Raw genomic sequence first — 18,154 nt, 5'->3', positions numbered from 1 at the left:
TGGCAGCTGTGCTGGGGCACCAGCACTTTGGGATGAGCCCGAAATGGGCCAGGGATGAAACGATGCTTGAAAATAACAGCAGTTCTGCCAGGCAGGCTGAGGTGTGACTGGGGAATTTGTGGTTGCTGGTGATTTCGTGCCCAGATCCACAGCATGTGGACGCAGCGAGAGCCTGACCTAGTTTGGCAGTGCGGGGAGAGGCAGCGCTGGGAAGCTCCTGCCAGGCAGATGGAAAATATGTCTGTGCTGCAGGGCCACGCCGAGCACGCAGGGTCCCGGGCCCTGCCGGGGAGCACGTTTGGCAGCATGCTTTGTTAAATAAATAAACTGCCCGTCCACGGTGGAACAGCGCAGCTCTGAATCTCTGTTCTCTGTTCATGTTGTTGCAGCTAGACGTTGCAGGAGGCGTTGCAAGGGATCATGCCCCTCCTGTGCTGCTTTTTAGCAAAAACCTCCTTGCCGGGGCGGTGGTTTGCCCGTCGATCACGGGAAGGTGGCTCGTGCCACAGCATGGGGAGCTGCTCGGGCTGGCGCCCGCCTTGGCAGACCCTCACAGGACACGCAGAGGATGGGGGGTGCAGGTCCCTACTGTGGATGAGCCACTGGGGCTTGTGGTGCTCCCTCCTGAGCAGCAAAGCCATCCTGCCCACGCCGCCCCTCACAGTCCCCTGCCCGCGTCCCCCGCCAGCACCCCCAGCACAACGCACGGCGGCTTTAAATAACGCTTGTTGGGGGGACGTGTGGCTGGTGGGGCAGGGGAAGGTGCATCATCCAGCACCTGCAGAGTAAAAAGCATAATTTTAGCTCCGGTGTTGCCTGCACAGGCGCTTTGGGTGGGCAGCGCGAGTGCCCAGAGGTGGGAGATCGTGGGCTCCTGCCCCGGGGTGGCAGAGGGGACTGTGGATGTTCCCTGTTTGCTTTCCGAGCACTGACACATTTCACCGTTACAGACACCAACCTCGCAGCAGCGACCTTGTAACCAAATAAAATGACTCTGCAAATGCTGGAGGCAGCCCGAAGTGCAGCCGTCCCATTGCACCAGGCAGTGGCAACACGAGGTACCACTCTTGAAAGTGTAGGGGCTTTGGCGTTCTTTTGGGAGAGACTAATGGGAGGGAAAAACAGTTTTTCTACCCAGCAGGCCTCCTGGCTTAGCGTGGAATGGTGATTTGAGTCATTTTTATTGCCCTGCCTAAAAGGAGTTTGGAGGTCTGTGAGCAGTCTTCAGAGAGTGATTGTCCCTCTCCAAAAGCTCCCATAAAAATGAGTCAAATCTCTGTTTAAACTTAAAGTATGCCCTCGGGACCATTAGCTCTGCTTAGGAACTGCAGCCCTAACCCATTAAGAGCTTATTTTAGGACGAGGGCAGTGGGAACCAGCCCAGGCACCGGGGAGCCACTGCAAGCACAGTGCAGAAGGTGTGTTAAGGTTGGAGTTTTTTCCGTTGTCTCATGCCCCTTCTAACTCAAAGTGAAATTCAGCAATCTTTCTGACTTGCTGCAATCGGCTCCTGCCTAAGTGTCTAATAACGTAGTCAGATGAGAAAAGACTCTTCTGAAAGTGCCCCGTATTTCCCAAAATACAAAAAACTTCAGCCCTACTTCTGGAGTCTGTAGCGTCATCATCAGCAATCTCAGTACCTGGGGACACGGGCAGCCTTTGCCTAAGCCAGGAAAGCCAGTGACAAATGTTATTTACCTGTGTCATGGTACAGTGCCTCTATCCTTCAGGGCACAGGAGCATCCCCCAGAGACGAGTGAAAAATCACTTACGTTGTATGCAAGCAGTGACAGTCTGTGGGGATAGTAACAGCTACAGATAAAATCCCTTCTCCTGCTGCTGCTTTCCAAGCAGGGAATTTTGCATTAGAGCTGGCTTTTCTGTTCTCAGAGAATTGATAATTTGTTAAAAATGGTCTTTCAGCTATTCCTAAAATACTAAGAAAATATTAATGCATCAGCAGACTATACGTTGGGGCTGTGCCGCCTCTTGGCCGTTAAATCCTGCAGCCCAGTGCTTCTGCTCCTGCACATGCCTGGCATGAGACCTGTAAAGCCCGAAGGCACAGCTGGGCAAACCAGGGTGCCAGCCGGAGGCACCGTTTTGCTCCCCCGGCTTGGGTGTCCTGCAGCCCTGGGGGCTGATGGCATCGCCCCGTCCCAACCAGGGCGCGCAGCACCAGGAGCAATGCTGGCGGGAGGAACCTTCTCCTTCTGCCGCGCTGCTGTAACCGCTGCCTTGCTAACGGGGCACTCCAGCAGGTGACTGCATCCTCCGGCCTTGCTTCCATGGCTCCACCATCCTTCCCCCACGCGCTGTTAGCACGCGTCCCTCGCGGCGGCTCGTGGATAAAACGTGGCGATGGGTTAAAACTCTGCTGTGAGGTGGCGTTGGAGCCAAATCTGTTGTTCTGAGCTGTATACTAAAAATGGAGAACAGATGCACGTGCAAATGTGATAAGGCCATAAACGCATCTGAAAAGAAGTCCCACTTGTAGGAGAGGTGGTGGGAGATCACAGAATGATGGGCCAGGGACTGTGCTGAGATCAAATGCCACGTGGACGAGTGGCTGGGTGGAGGCTGTTGCTAAAAGGCTTTGGAATTACTGGAATTATTTTAAGTATTATTTGTAGGTTGGTAATTTTGGGTTTGCTGATCTGCCCACTGAGCAAGGTTTTCTTAGGCAAAGTGATTTTTTTCTGTTTCGCTGAGGTCTGAAACGCGCTTGTATCCTGCAGAAGCCAAAATCATTGCTATCTGGTACCCTGGTGGGGTTCTGGTTGGGTCATCTAAGAGATGTGAATGAATTTGTTTCATGTAAAATAACTAGTTTTAAGTTATAATGATATTTCCACCCATTTCTTTGTTGCATCTGGCAAGATAAATGTGAACAGGAGCGCTAACAGCACAGCGGGGAGTTGTGTGCACATAGTTCAGGCCACGGGGTGTTGGCCTGGAGGAACTGGAGTTCTACCCTAAAGCAGAATGGAAAACCACCAGTACTGGGTTGTGCTGGGCGCTACTGGGCACAGCAAATCCTGTCTCATCTGTTGTTTTTTCTTTTTCCTAGAAGCTGAACTTCATGTCATCCTTAACCACTTGCTATCATTCCTGCTTTCTTCTGACCCCTCAACAGCCTAAAACAATTACGCTGGTGTGGAACAGTGTGCCCCACTCATCAGCCCGCTCGGGAAAGCCATAAAGAACCAACTACAAAGAAATGTGGAAACAGGAGAAGAACTACCTTCTGGAGTGCCTTGAAAAATAACACAGAACGCTAAACTTTTCAACCAAAAATAGAGAGTTTTAAACTATGTGTTTTAACAAACAAATGCCGTCTGATCAGCTGGCGAGCTCAGCCTGCAGCCTGAGCATGCCTCGGCCAACCAAACTTAACGGGACAAAAAATGACGGCACTCCGAGCAGCTGTTGAAAAGGGAGTTGAGATAACTTTTGAGCTTTGCCAAGGACAAGATTCAGAGAAAGCCACCCTGGCTGCTGGGAGGGGCTGTCTTGTTGTGGTTCAAGGATCCTGACATTTTGAGGCTGAGGAGTTTCCTCTCCCCTCGGTTGCTTGTGCATGTGAAAAGCAGTTCTCAACTTCAGCTGCCTCTGCTGGAGTACGCTCCTTTTCACTGTGTGTTTGGTTTTGTCCAGGCGAGCCTACAAACTTGTTTCAAACTCATTTGAGGAAAGAAAACATTTTTCTTGTGCAATAGGAAGCAGCCTTTGGATATGCACAGTCACATTGCATGCCAAATCCAAGGGGAAGCAGATGGAGGAAAACTAATCCTCATGATCAGATCCACAATGTTCTTTAACATTTAACCTTCACGATATAAATAGGAGAACATGTTTTCAGCTTTGTCCTTTAACTGTTGAGAATGATCCAGACAAAATCTATTCTGCATCATTCGCAAGCTCAAGGAATTGTATTTTGAGTAAAAGTCTGCTAACTGCTTTTTTCCCCCTAGAGCTGCCTTCCTGCTTCACCAGAGGGGAGACTGGTCCAGCTTCCCACCGGCTCCCTCCTAGCGGAGCCAGACAGGGCACGCCAGGAAGTCACCGGTATTGACAACCAAACCCATCCACACCGAGTTACTGTGGAATTCAGTGTGTTTATTTGTAATAAGCAAATCTCCCTATAGTACTGAACATTTTCTACTGGCTTCTAAAATACACCCATCTTTCACACTCTCCCCGTTTTTCTCTTTGATGTAAAATACTCACTAATTATGAGTTTAAATCTGAACTTTACAGGCTGCCTAGCCTGGCAAATTATTTGTTCTTCATTCTAAATTGCTCTTTTCAGTGTTAGTTCTGAACCGCCTCCTTTATAAAGAATCAAGTCTCTAGCTGCTCTTAGAAAGGAACTGATTAACACCAACCTTCTGACACCTCATCTTCCCTGAAACTGAACTTGGCCCTGACTGGCAGTTGCTGCCCCTGCAGCTGGAGGTTTGCTGGCCGGAACGTCAATGTCACAGCCCTGAGAAGAGTAATCGTTTATGGTTCAAATCAGCCAATGCAGAAAAACCATGCAAAGACAGTTTGTATTCAGGTCATATACCAGAGCATCTCTAGGAATGTAGTAAATAACCTAACAGTAAATATTCAGCCTAAAATTTTAATCATCAGTATCGGCTAGTTTTAACATGGAACTACGTTGCAGACTGATGCAGCACTTCCGTTATCAGCTATGCACGCTACATTAAAATACTCAATCCTCAAAGCGGCTGTGAAATCATGCACATGACACTTAAATGTATGTTTATTTGTATGTAATTACTTGTGCAGAAGAGCAGTTTTCCCTAGAAATTATCCATAACCTAGGAAGATCCAAGACACGAGCCAATGTGGAAACTTAGAACATGAGTCACTAGTATAGCAGAAGGAAAATCACATCCCCTAGTATTTTTCTCCCTCTGACTGTCCAGATCCACATTGTGAAAACACAAAAGCTATTCTTGCAAACACAGATTTCTACTCTTTTAAAGTTCTTCCTTCCTGGTCCTTGTTTATATTAACAATTCCATCCCCAGATCTTCCATCTCACTAGTTGGTTATATTTTTTTGCAAGTGCTAGAAGAATTTTAAATCAAGTTTTATAAAATAAAAGTCTGCAGTCAGATTTGTAAGTCTTACAAAATAAAGTGTGCATTCAGAATTAGTATTTCTGTAACAAAAATAAAGGGGAAGCAGACTTCAGGAAAACCTAATAAAAAAGGAAACCAGCTTTACAGGTAGGAATTACAAGTACAACATAGTTTCATTTTCTTCCAAGTAACTTTAACTTCCTTCATTGTTTACAAAGTGGAAGTTGTAATCAGGTTCTTAATTTCAAGAAGAAACCCCAGGATTACAGTCTTCCCTGTCCTACCATTAATATAACCACATTAAATGTGGTTATAAAAGCCATGCTTAATGAGACAGTTTAAACCCTAACAGCCACAATTCTCAAGCCTTCCAACTCTAAAGTCACACTGTGAAGTTTTTTCACCCATTTCTTCCAACTTTTAATAGTTAAAAGGGAAAACTCCCAGTTCAAGGGCTAACACTGCCAAACACAAAGCAGATACCGCTTCACGTTATCATGAGGTAATAGAGCCCAGCACTTGGTGTTACACCATGTAACAGGACTGGCAGTTACATGGGTAAGATGAATACTGTTATCAAACAGAAAACCAAAGAACTCAAATGTTTGCAACTGAAATGTGTATGTCAACACCTGCAGAAGTAAATTAGAATTTAAAAGCTTTACAGTCAGCTACTCCTAACCCCTTCATTAAAAAGGCCGGACAGCATTTAAGACCTTTATAATAATTTAACCAAAACTGTACAAAGCAATCATTTTTACATTTCCAAAATACTTACTAGAAAGTGATCAAGAAAGAATCTATTTCTCCTTTTAAAACTACACGACAGGCAACTCATTTTACAAGTAAGAGGCTTCAGTAGCTGTATCAGGTTTTTCTTCCCCCCCTCACCCCAACAATTTCTGTTGTATGTTAAGTGACACTTGCTGAGCATTCCTTTTGAGCAGACAATTTTACTGAATGTATCATGACTCGATGCATATATTAGTTGGCCAAACAAATGTAGAATTCCAGACAGTATCAGATCTTTTCTCTTCCAGCAAAAAATTCATAGGGTAGGTATATGAATTTTATATATATGTATAATTATATATATATATATGTATGTGTGTGTATATATATTTGTGACTGTATATATATACATACACATATATATACAAAATTGCTGTAAGCATTGAACTGCTCATGTCTGTTGAAAGTAGTTTTCACCAACTTCTTTGGTGCAAAAAAAGGTCTCTGCCATTTCTGGCACTTATTGGGCATGTGGAGGATAAGCAAGTATCTATGGAATTGTAAACAAGTATAAAAAAAAGTCTTGTGTACTGGAATGATTTTCACTGCGACTACTGTCCAAGAAAAGAGGCCATGGGATCATCAGGTCTCTGACGTTTCATTCTATAGGCTTCCATTTCCTCTTCTGTTGGCTCCCTGGTTTCATACAGGCTGTTGTATGGTCTTTTCCTTTCATCTAACTGCATGATTTCTTTAACGTGGAGAAGACGAGCCTCTTCTGCATTTAGTGCCTGAAATAAAGGTAAAGAAAAAAACCCAAACAGTAATGAAAGTTAAGCAAAAAAAAACAATGAAAGTTTGTATTGGAGCCTAATATAACGAACAAGCAGCAGGGAAAACGGTGGGACAAGCAGCGCACATCCCTCTGGCCCACCTATGGCACACTTCATTTAACGCTCGGTTTTTAGGTGTTTAGTGCACAAGATATTTTAATCTCTTTTCAACTGCCAAAATCAAGTAAGAAATTCCTCAGCTTTACCTAAAATGTAGTCATGATCCAGCAGGTAAAAAAGCAGGTAAGCAAACATGTGATCTTAGGGGTTTGGGTTTGCTTGTTGAGTTGATTTTGTTTGGATTTTGGTTTTGTTTTAGTTTTTCCCCAGTCAGGGAGCATTTTTTAAAATGCTTTTTGAAATACATGTTATCTCATTCCTCAAACTACTACTGTTGCTCCTTCTTGCTACGGAAAAGAAGCTGCATTTGTACAATGCTTTGCTCAGCCATAGTTTAACATGAGTTTCACACTCCGAATATCCAGAGGTGGGCTGCTGTGCTTGCGGAAGGGCTGGCCAGCAGCAGTCAGCAGATCGCTTGGTGGATGGATTTACTGCATCAACTGTGAGACTGGGCCCAAGTCTGGGATAAAAAGTGCTAAGCTAAACTTTGACAGTGCCTTTGATCTCCCTCTCTTTCTTCAGTACACAAATCATTGTGTTCTGCAATGTCTTTTATAGATCTACAGCTGTAAGAGTGCCTAGACAGGAAGTGCTCCTAAATAATCTAAACTAAGCCTTCCAAAACTAAGTATTTATTGCATGTTTGCCTGAGAAATAGGGAATGTACTTTCAAACATCTAACAGCATTTTAAATTTGCTTTAGCTCAAAATTAGCATCAAAGAACACAGAATACTATAAGAACTGCATTACAGGCTTCATAGAACTGACACTGTTTTAAAATGTATCTCAAGTTCTTTTTGCCACAAAACCACTCAAGAATATAGTGTACCTTTTTAAGTTTTTCTTGCTTCTTTTTCTCTTCACCCTCACTATCTGAATTGGAGCTCTTCTTGTGCTTCTTCTTTTTCTTCTCTTTCTGTTTCTCTTGGTGAATCTATAAAGGTGGAAACCCAGTTACTATTAAGATTCAACTTGCAAACATCAGTAATGTTCAAGCCATTAAATCCCAAGCATCTATTACTGCCATTTCAAAGCTTAGCTTTCAGTAGAGGTGTTAATGATCTAATAATGCAGTCTAGTAATTTTCAGCCTCATTATGACTTACATAATTTTGTAGTTATACATACCTTTCCATCTTTTAAAATACTGAGGGAAAGAATCTGCCTTCCTGAGGCAAGGGAGACAACCTACCTCCATCAGTGTTTTGGGTTTTGTCATGTGTTCCTCCTCCCTGGGTTGCTCTTCCAGTAAGCTTGCTTCAGAATTCTGTACAACAGACAAGAGAAAGCATGCCCATTTACTAAGCCCTTTTGAAAGAGTAAGGACAAAACCCCCCACCCAAAACAACAACAAAAAACACACACCACCCCCACCCACCCCCCCAAAGCAAATCAGTCTAAAACAGGTAGGAAGATGAATGCTTTTTAGCCCTTTCCAAGTGACCAAGTGAGACAGTACTTACAGCAATTTCTTTCCCGGCTTCTCCTGTACAGTACGAGTACTTGACAAATGAGTGGCAGCATTTGTAACCCCACTTGCCTTCTTTCCAATATGAACCCCAAATACACTGCAAGAGAACGCACCATAGCAGTTATGTCCATAATGATACTCCTGTAAGAGGCAGCCTGCAATTTATTCCTGAGGTTATATCCTGCTAAGTAAATTATTCAAACAATCCAGAAGGGAAAATCATGAGAAATATTTTTGTAATTTTACATTAGCATTACAGGTACAGTTTAAAAAAAAAAAAAAAAAAAAAAAGAGAAAAGCAACAGGATGTGATCAACCCATTCAAAGTTGAAGGGAAACACAGTAACTTCCCCTTCAGTTTTAGACTGCCATCGCAACTCCTCAAATCAACATCACAACCCCTCAAATTCGTATTGCAACCATGACAATTTGAAATTCCTTAGTAGAAAAGGAAGAATGTCACATTTGAGACAGAGGAAATTTATTTGCTGTATTAATTATATCATACAGTATCCTATCATACCTCATACCCTTCTGGTGGGAAGGAATATAATTTTTTTAATGTTAAAATTACATAAGCTAGGGCTTACTGTATGGTTGTTGATCTTTACATCCTCTTCATATTTAGAGCAAGCAATAGCTTTCTCTTGTCCTTTGATGACTGTTCCATGCCTAGAGTACTCCACATAATCTTCTGTTTGAGCTAACAGCAGTTCAGCTGGTGGGGCATCCAGATGTTCTTGTCCTCCATACTAAAATGCACATAAGAAATGACATTGCATAGTTTTGGAAAAAAAGCCCAAAACCACAACACCAAACCTTTTATGTAGTTAAGCATACATTTCAAAAATGTCACCTTCGGTACCTTCTAAAGAAGACACCGAAGTAGTGGATGGAGAGTGAATAGTTAAGAGAAATACATCTCCTACGGCCACTGTGGTGTTTTTTTCAGTGTTTTGGTTCTTTTTGTTTTCTTTTGTTTTTTTGGTTTTTTTTTTTTCTACCTGGAGAATTACCACAGTGATATTCCTTACTCAAAGCAGAAAACCTTCTATACCAAACCAAAGGCTGTGGTATACCTAGAGCAGTATTTCCAGCTCCCCTTCCAAACATGAACGCTGACAAGGTTAAAATCTTGTCAGCTGTCAGTTGTCCAAGAAACCAGTTGCAAAACAGAAAATAATTATTTATCTAGAAGACTGCACCCAAAAAAAGAGTCTGAAAATTCTGCTTTTCACATTTAAGAGAAAAGTTTAAAAATAATTTTAGGAGACAGTTAGTTGGATATTTTACAAAAGATACCACTTTCAAACAGTAAATTTTCAACCACTTGTATTTAAAAAAAAATATCTAAATTCCCACTCTTCCTACATACTGCTGTCCAATTTTTCACTGGAGAAATTCTGACAGTTAAGGGAAGACCTCCCAATAATCCAAAGAAAAAATAACAGATCTTCAAAGTTTCCTATATTAAATAACATAATGAATCCAACTGATGAGAGTGTGTTGATATAAAAATCTTTTTATATATCTAAATTGCTGAGAATAGCTGATGCATTTTCATATCACATTAATCTTATTTGTTCCTCAAGACCCAGACTTCCAACAGAATTCCTATTAAATAAAACCAATTGTCTATTACCTTCTCTAGGATGCTTTCTTTCTGCTGTGCCTTGAAATCTTCTTTCTTCACTTTGAAGGATTTATAAAGTAGCTCTAATTTTGTAGGATCTGCTTGAAGATGAACTTCAGAGCCTTTGTCATAAGCCTCCCAAGCAAACACTGTGTACACAAGAGATTTCACTCAGTATTTATCCTAAAACTGAATTATATATTCAAATTATGAAAAGTATTGTTAACTTGAGTCTTTTGTGTCCATTTCCTTAAAAAAATACTCAACAAAAAAAACCCAAACCCAAAACCCACTTACACTGAGTCTGTGCCATTGAAATGGTATCTCCAGTGTAGCGAACAAAGTTGTCACCTGCATAACCAACTCTGCAGAAAAGAACAGTATGATTTTTAGTATTCAAGTAACATGATTTCCTCTTAAATACAATCACAGAACACCAACAGGAAAGTAAAAATTCTCCTTTGTGGTAACAGCTTTATTGCTCTGTTATCTTTTGCACACCCCATGAAGAGATTCACAAAGAGTATATAAAATACAGGTTGAAAATCAAGTAATGTTAACAGTCCAATTTTCCACTCTCGTCATCTCCCCAAAGCCACTGTGAAAAATGTACAGTCTGCAGAGCTGTGGCAGAAACACAAGATTCAACAAAGATCACATTACAACTGTAGAGACAAGAGAAACCATCTGCATCTAAAAAAAAAAAGAATTGACTGGCATTATTCTAGCTGGGGGCAAGGAGAGGTGGAAAGAGCATTATTTGCTAGCATTTAGCCACTGCCATTCTATTTCAGGCAGCGAGCTAATCCAATTACTGTACTCTGAATAAATGTTTCTACTCACAGCCTGTCTACTCTGGAAGTCCACAGCACTACACAGGTCAAGGCGGGGTCACAGCTCAAGTGCTTGACTGGGGTTTTAAGTGAGACAGCCTTATGTGCAGCCAACAGCCAGCCTATGGCATTCTTTAATTAAGTTGTCTATCTAGACAATGCCAAAGCTTTCAGACCTTTTCGATGCAGACTCCATTAATATGATGAGCTCTTGCTCCTAATTACACAGTCACAGAATGGTTAGATACTCTGTGCTAGTCTCCAGTGCTGAATGCTTCCCAACAAACAAGGGATGAAGCTTAAGATGTGGTTACTGAAACACTTTACAGAAACATCACTATTGTTTACAGGTATCACCTCTGGATACAGCATGATACCAGAATGATCTGGTATGGATCATTCCACTAAATGGCGGCCCACATATCCCTGAAGATGAAGGGCCAATATTACTAAAATACCATTTTATATACTAAACCTAAACCTGCTGCTAAATAAAACAATTCTTACTCGTACTTCTATCCATAACTGACTAGAGATTAATCAATAAAATGACATACAGATAAAATACAAAACTATTAATTTCATTTTTAACAGTTCTGTTGGATACGCAAGCATGACCCTGGTATAACTTACTCATCAGGATTTTTGCCGGTATTGGCATATGGGTTCTCCCTCATTGCTCTTGTTTTGGGATCGTAATAAGCAGAGTTTGGATCTAGATTCCTCAAGTACTAGGGAAAGAAAACAACATAAAATATATTTGATATTTATAATTTTAAAAGAACTGAAGTTACTCCCGTATCCCCCAGCTTAGACATTTTAAAACATCACATCTTTGTAAAAGGATGATCCCAACAAAGTCGTAACATGAGCAGGAACAGAACTGAAAATAGACCTTAACCTTCAAACCCAAAGACCTATATGCAAACTCACTAATAATCGAGTGTACATTTTTTAAAAAAATTAAACTCGCATGAATACATGTAAATGTATCTGTAAAGAATTCTTTACTCACTTTTGCAATGTCTTCCCGAATACGTAAATTTCGAACTGTGATACGTCTTTTAGAGTCAAAGTTCTGCCCAGGCATATCAATGTCATCTGCATATTTGTCTTCGTCTTCATCTTCACTGTTATGATCTCTTTCCTGAGGAAAGATGGGAAACTTCTAAATAAAAGAGGACATTCATTCTAGATTTTACTGGTTTCATTAAAAATTCTGCAATCCCTGTAGTTAAAAGCTAGCATCGTTTAGCTGGGCTTAAGTGTGCTGTCATGCTAATCTATCATTCAACAGTTTCCAGAAACACTCTTGTTAAAGGATTTCTACTTCCTCATGTGGAAACAGTTACAAAAACATAACTGTGATGATATCAAGAAAACAGTTATCTTGGGCAAAACTTACCACATATTAAGAACTAGCTATTTGCTTGCATCTCTAAGGTTTGACAACACACAGGAATTAAAAACAAAACCAAAAATCCCTCTGTGAAATCCAACAACCTCTGCCCAAAAGAACAGGCAGCCAGTGGCATGAACTCTACACTGAAAGCCTTATGCCACCCTTGTTTCACTGCTCGACTAACTACAGGTCCTTTTTTTCTGCCCGTGGTGTGATGCAGTGGGTAATCATCTTACTGTCTGTGAATTTGGTTCCTCTTCTCCCCACTGGTGTCTTGGGGAGTTCTGCAGCAAACAAAGAACACATCAGCAGAGAAGATAGCGGAGAGAGGAAAGATGGCAGGGGTATAAAGAGCAATCAAAGCAGAGCTTGACACTGCACGCAAAATACAATTTACCTGTGGCACAAAACACACAAAGACTGCTATATAATGTTCTAGGGAAGAGCTTCTAAGCACCTCTATTGCAGACACCTCTTGGAGACCTTTTCACTGTATTCCCAACTAAATTTCCAAACCTTTGCATGAACAGGAAATTCTAGAACTGCTGCTGTTACTTAGAGCTTGCTATTCCTTTGAACACTAATGGTTTATACTAGCCTGTTTCACATCATGCAAATACAACCAAGATTCAACTCTGAACGCTTAAGAAACATAATCAAGAAGATATGTATGCAAGTACTTAGTTGACAGGAATACTGAGCACGAATCAGAGGATGTAATTTAACGTGGAGAAACATAGCCAGAATTATTTTTTTTTAACGTGCTTAGACTCTAACTTGAGAATACCTGCAGTGGTAAACATGAAACAGCTGTGAGTCCTGACCAGCAAAGTGGCACTGACTATGCAAAACCAGCCTTGGTCCTCTCCATCAGAGACAGTTTTTATGTTTCAAACGCTTCTTCTTACAGCTCCGTTTTATAAGGAAGTATATGCAAGCCAACAATGCTTGCCTTGTGGTGAAAAAAGGCATCAAAAAGAGAAAGAATCTCTTCTATGGGGAAGGTCAGACGCTATAGTTTGTGTTGGATTGGAGATTTAAGCTCACTCTGCCATCTAGTGATAAAATGCAAGGTAACAACCTCTGGGAAATGGAGGCCTGATCTATGTAGTATTTTGCTTGTTTTGTTTCTTACAATATTGATTAAGAAAACCTACTTCTGACCAGCAGCAGTTGCTACTTTCTACCCATTTTATAAACTTAGAATATTATCAGAAATGCCTTTTAAGATGAGAATTTTATATCAAAGATTATCAAAAGCATTGTCTATAACCTAAGAGAAGGTAGTAGAAGTTAACAGAAGATGCCAACTCTGCAGTTAAAAGCCAGAGGGAAATAGATACATGCTCAGCCTTCAATAACCAGAGACACCGCAAATAGTTACAGCAACGACTGAAGAAGAAACAAGTTTGGTTTAAGATAAAGAAAATACCTTCCTATTCCAATTTATACTAAGCATTACCAAAACAATCTACAGTCACATTCAACATAAGTCAAGACATAATGACCTTTAAATAATAATAATAAAAAAGAAATTCAACGTAAGAAAAATATTACTCAATGAAAATGAGTTTTTCTGACCAAAAATTCCATGTCGTTAATGGTAGCAATAATAATAATCAGATTTTTCGCCCATAAAGGGAAAACAAAGCAACTCTCATTTCAAAGAAGATGCTTCAAATTCTTGAATGTGACGCAGAGCATGTCAGTGCTAGGAAGATCTTTAAATTACTGAGGGGCATAAAAAACAATAGCAGACCCTGCACAGCCAGTAAAAGCATCAGAAAGCAGACATAACCTGTTGCATTCTTATATAGTCTAAATAAAAATAAATTAAGGTTTAATTTACTTACCACTTGCTCCAGCTTCCCTGATGCTAACTCCTCCTGAAGCTTCTGGGCTTTCAGTGTACGTTTGGCCTGTGTATCATGAAAATGCATTTGTTTTAATACTTCTTTTTAATAGCAAGTGTGTAGTAATGCTTATCATAAGCATTTCTTGTGACTGCTGCTTGTCTCCTTTACTCTTATGCTTTGTTGCGTTGTTTTTTGGGCCTCAAGGAAACGAAGTCTACTAACCATTTTACTACTGTATATTATACTGCTCAATAAGAGTTTACTAGAGTTTATGCAGCTATACAATTACTATATTCATCATACTTTAGAGAAAGAGATAGCTTATTTTAGATCAAAAGTGTTTAAAAAAAAACATGTTTTATTATTGTGTTTTCACAATCTAGTTAAAAACTTTAGTGCTTAAGGTACTTCATGACTGACGCTGCAAGCATTTGGGTTCATCCAGGAGGTACCAAAATCTAGCATGTGAAGTCAGATTTTAATGCAGCATGTAGTGAATTTTTGTGTAAGTTTGACACCATCAAACCACAGAACGGCTGATACTGGAGGTACCTCTGGAGACTGCCGAGGACCATCCCCCTGCTCAAGGCAAGCTTGCCTACAACAGGTTGCCCAGGACTGTGTCTAGGCAGGTTTTGATTACCTCCAAGAAGGGAGACTCCCCAGCCCTACTGGGCAAGCTGTGCCACTGTCTGATCACTCTTACAGTGGAACATTTTTTTTTTCCCGTTTAAACAGAATTTCTTATACTTCAATTTGGGCCTCTGCTTCTTGTCCTGTCACTAGATACTACTAAGAAGAGCCTGGCTCTGTCTTTAAACATGCTGATTAGACATTTAAACATAAACTGATCAGATCACATTTAGCATTAGCTTCCCTACATGCTATAGGAAAACACGAGGACCATGCACCAATGGGAGTGAGTGAGTTAGGCACCTAACCACCTTTTGGAACAGGTAGCCAACATCCAGCCAAGGTAGTGAACTAGCATTTTTTTTTTCTTCTAAGAAGTTAAATGTCCACATGGATTTGGCGCACACAGATAGGAAGTTAAATGCAACAGCAAGGTGCCAATCTGCACAAAGATGTACAAATAGTCCACTGAGCCATCACGGTAACAAAAAGGATTCCTAAGTAAAACAATGTGAATGAGTTATAAAATAGATATAGATTTATTGGCTCTAATACAGCCACACAATAAATTCCTTTCTTGCCTGTGATTCAATCTGCATCTTGGGTAATAAATTCTAAGGCTCGTCTATTAAAAGTAGGCAATCTGGAGAGACATTTCTTTTATTCTCCAGACCCATATGCAGTTGCCAGTTCTGATCTGAATTTTCAGTTTAAGTGAAGTTCACTGTCAGTCACAGGATCCATCTCACTTTTTCATTATCAATACAGCACAAGGTCTAATATTAACAGTGCACATAAATACTCCTCCTCCCAGCCAAGCCAAACACTAAAGCCTTCCCCAGTAAACCATAGCACCTACGTACCAAATCAACCTTGGAATATTCCTCTACAATCTTCATGTGCTCTTCTGGGTTATAACCATTCCAACGATCTCGCTTTCCATCATAATCAAACATCAGCTGAGGTTGCACATGTTCATCTGGTGCAATATTCATGCCTGTGTATTTTGCTCCAACTTTCCTGGGTCTCTGAAAGAAAAAAAATGGTTGGATCAGTCCATTAAACTAAACTATGTTACTCACTCAGATATCCCTTTAAAAATAGTATCAATTGAGCTCCTCTAAAGCCAGTAAAATTCGCACTATAAGTCTATGAATTATGAATAAATGCAAGTAGCTCATTTCTGTATTTTAAAGTAGCACAACTGGCTCCAAACTCCATCAATTTCTAACTCTTGTTTTCCACAGTTAAGAAAGCAATTAAAACACAGTTTCTAGGTATGGCTTCTAGCTGACATGAAACAGAAAGACAAGCACAGCAGCACTTGCATTAAAGCAAATTAACAGGAAGAGCTAAACACTCTCACCTATTATTGCAGTGCTCATCACAGACAGAACTGATGAGCAACACCCTGGATAGTATCATTTTCTCTCTTCATTTTCTGTACATAATTTCTTTAGAAATTTTCAATCTACCTTTCAACATTTGTAAACTTTTTTCAAAATGGCTTTTTCAAAATTAGTAATTTTTATCTGTAGCTAGCCATTTTCCCCTAAGATTAGAATTCACTGTTTTCAAAACCATTAAAACAACAAAAAAGTCAAGTTTACCTCCATGCAGTCTTTCTTCTTGTGTGTCAATGCACCACAGTTCTCGCAAGCTCCTTTACGATATCTAGTTGCTACAGCATGCTAAACAACAAAAAGACAGTGCTGTACAAACTTGTGGCAAGATTCATATATGTGTTTGCAGGAACGAATTCATTATTCAATACAACTGAAGCGTGTGTGGTCTACACAAACCCAAGAACACATGTTTTGATTATCACCAAACACTGCTGCTTGCCTGCTGAGTAAAAATTCCCACCTCCCGTCTCCCTCAAAAACACATAATAGGAAATTATTTCCTCGTGGAATCAAACCACATCTTTATTTTATGACAAAAACATTTTGCATACCTCTTGAACTCCTCGTTTGTACCAATCTCCAGAGGAGCTATACTGTTTCTGCTTCTCTGGCTGAGGTCTCTGATGTTTTAGTGTAGGTCTTTTAGAAGGATCTATGTACCACGGTACTGAGGATATGTACTGAGGAATATGAGGATTGATATCTCTGTAAAAAATGTTGTGTAATAAGTACATGGCATAGGGACACCACCCCACCCCCCAACAATTTATGTTAACAAATAAATCTCACATTAAAGTTCAGTGCTTTAGGAGTGATAATAGTGTTGTTGTTACTAGGCACTGCAACATGAACTCTTAACTAAACACAGACCTTCACTGAGATTTTGTTTCCATCTAATTCACCTGAACTCCTGACTTCAAATGAAATACCTTATTATACACAGTGTTATTTAGCACAAAAATAGTAACATTTCTCAGAAGTAACAAGCCTTGCAGAAGCAAGAGAAAGAACAGATGATGTACACAGCAAAGTCCCCCAGTATTATGCTTTGGTCATTTTTAAAGTATCACTTGTAAGCAGCTGCACAGATGGGACTTTTTAGCAGCGTCATCAATAGATCATACAGTAGACAAACACTAAAGCTATTTTTTTTTGGAAAATACCAGTTCCCTGAGGATAATGAAACGTTAAAAGCAAGTGCACGAAGTTCAGCTATTTACTTCTACCATAAGTCATGTGGAAATCTTGTATCACTCTCACGATTATTCTGACATCACAACAGGTAAAAAGATGGTTTTCACCAGTAACTTTGGAAAAAGCGTATTTTTAACAAAACTTACTTTCCTTCTTCATCCACCTCAGCAGGTGCATTCCCTAGTTTCCTTTGTTCTTCTAATTCCTTCTTTTTCCTCCAGTCTTCCCGTGTCATCTTCTTTGGTTCCTCTAGGCTCACATCATTTGATCCTCCTGAAGGAGTGGCATTCATTACTGTCCCTGATGCCATTTTGGTTTTCTCCCTGTAAAGAAAAAAAGAAGAAAACTGAAAAAGTATTACCAATCGATACCATTTGACAGTACAGTTCTTCAACGTGGTTTTGTACCATTCAGTGAAGACAGTAACGCAGTTTAAACGTTCTTAGCGTGCATCTTTCCATAAGACCATGCAGCAGTACTGAGAAAAAAAATTAACTTATTAACGTTCCTCCTAACAACGCGCAAACGGAGGCCTAGCGCGGCCTAAGGGCAAAGCAGAACAGCGACCACGAGAAAGCGGCGCCCCACCGGGGCCCCCCGGCCCGCCACAATGCGGGTACCTCCCCGCGGCCCAAAGCGGCTGCTTGGCGGCCGACCCCCGCCCGGACAACCGTACCGCCGCCCCGGGACGCCCCGCACCCACACCTCCGCCACCCCTGTTTACCAGCTAGGCCGCACCGCCCCCCCACAATATCTCACAATGCCCCACAATGCCCCGCGGCCCCGCCTTCGGCCCCGCCCCTCTCCGTCACTACCGGGGCGGTGACAGGCGCGGCCCTGCTCGGCCAACCACGAGCGCCGTGGGCGGCGCTGCTGAGCCAATCGGCGGCCGAGCGTTAGTCGAAGCGGCCAATGGGCGCTGCGGGGATAGTTTAAGAGCCG

At 41.2% G+C, this 18,154-nt stretch overlaps 2 protein-coding genes across 5 annotated transcripts in view; one reads left to right on the top strand and one right to left on the bottom strand.

Annotated features, from left to right (window-relative positions):
• The window catches only part of PTTG1 (PTTG1 regulator of sister chromatid separation, securin), an 82,920-nt gene that overhangs the window by 60,320 nt on the left and 4,446 nt on the right, over positions 1–18,154 (top strand). The window lies entirely within an intron of this gene.
• Positions 4,754–17,989, bottom strand: SLU7 (SLU7 homolog, splicing factor). 4 transcript variants are annotated; one of them, XM_056348818.1, is made up of 16 exons: positions 17,937–17,989; positions 17,359–17,535; positions 16,570–16,723; positions 16,223–16,303; positions 15,476–15,640; positions 13,977–14,042; positions 12,360–12,407; positions 11,737–11,868; positions 11,355–11,452; positions 10,186–10,253; positions 9,898–10,037; positions 8,846–9,007; positions 8,248–8,352; positions 7,977–8,051; positions 7,615–7,719; positions 4,754–6,619 (listed from the first exon to the last, which is right to left on the bottom strand). In XM_056348818.1, the coding sequence occupies exons 2-16, from the start codon at positions 17,520–17,522 to the stop codon at positions 6,440–6,442; spliced, it is 1,743 nt and encodes a 580-aa protein (XP_056204793.1). In that variant the 5' UTR covers positions 17,523–17,535; positions 17,937–17,989; the 3' UTR covers positions 4,754–6,439. The 4 variants fall into 4 exon arrangements, with proteins under 4 accessions (XP_056204793.1, XP_056204794.1, XP_056204792.1 ...); XM_056348819.1 differs by lacking the exon at positions 17,937–17,989 and adding an exon at positions 17,918–17,936; XM_056348817.1 differs by lacking the exon at positions 17,937–17,989 and adding an exon at positions 17,620–17,808.

The sequence above is a fragment of the Falco biarmicus genome, chromosome 8 (assembly GCF_023638135.1).
Source record: "Falco biarmicus isolate bFalBia1 chromosome 8, bFalBia1.pri, whole genome shotgun sequence".
Taxonomy (NCBI): domain Eukaryota; kingdom Metazoa; phylum Chordata; class Aves; order Falconiformes; family Falconidae; genus Falco; species Falco biarmicus.
The sequence above is the reverse complement of the archived record's forward strand: the minus strand, read 5'-3'. Positions and strand labels throughout refer to the sequence as shown.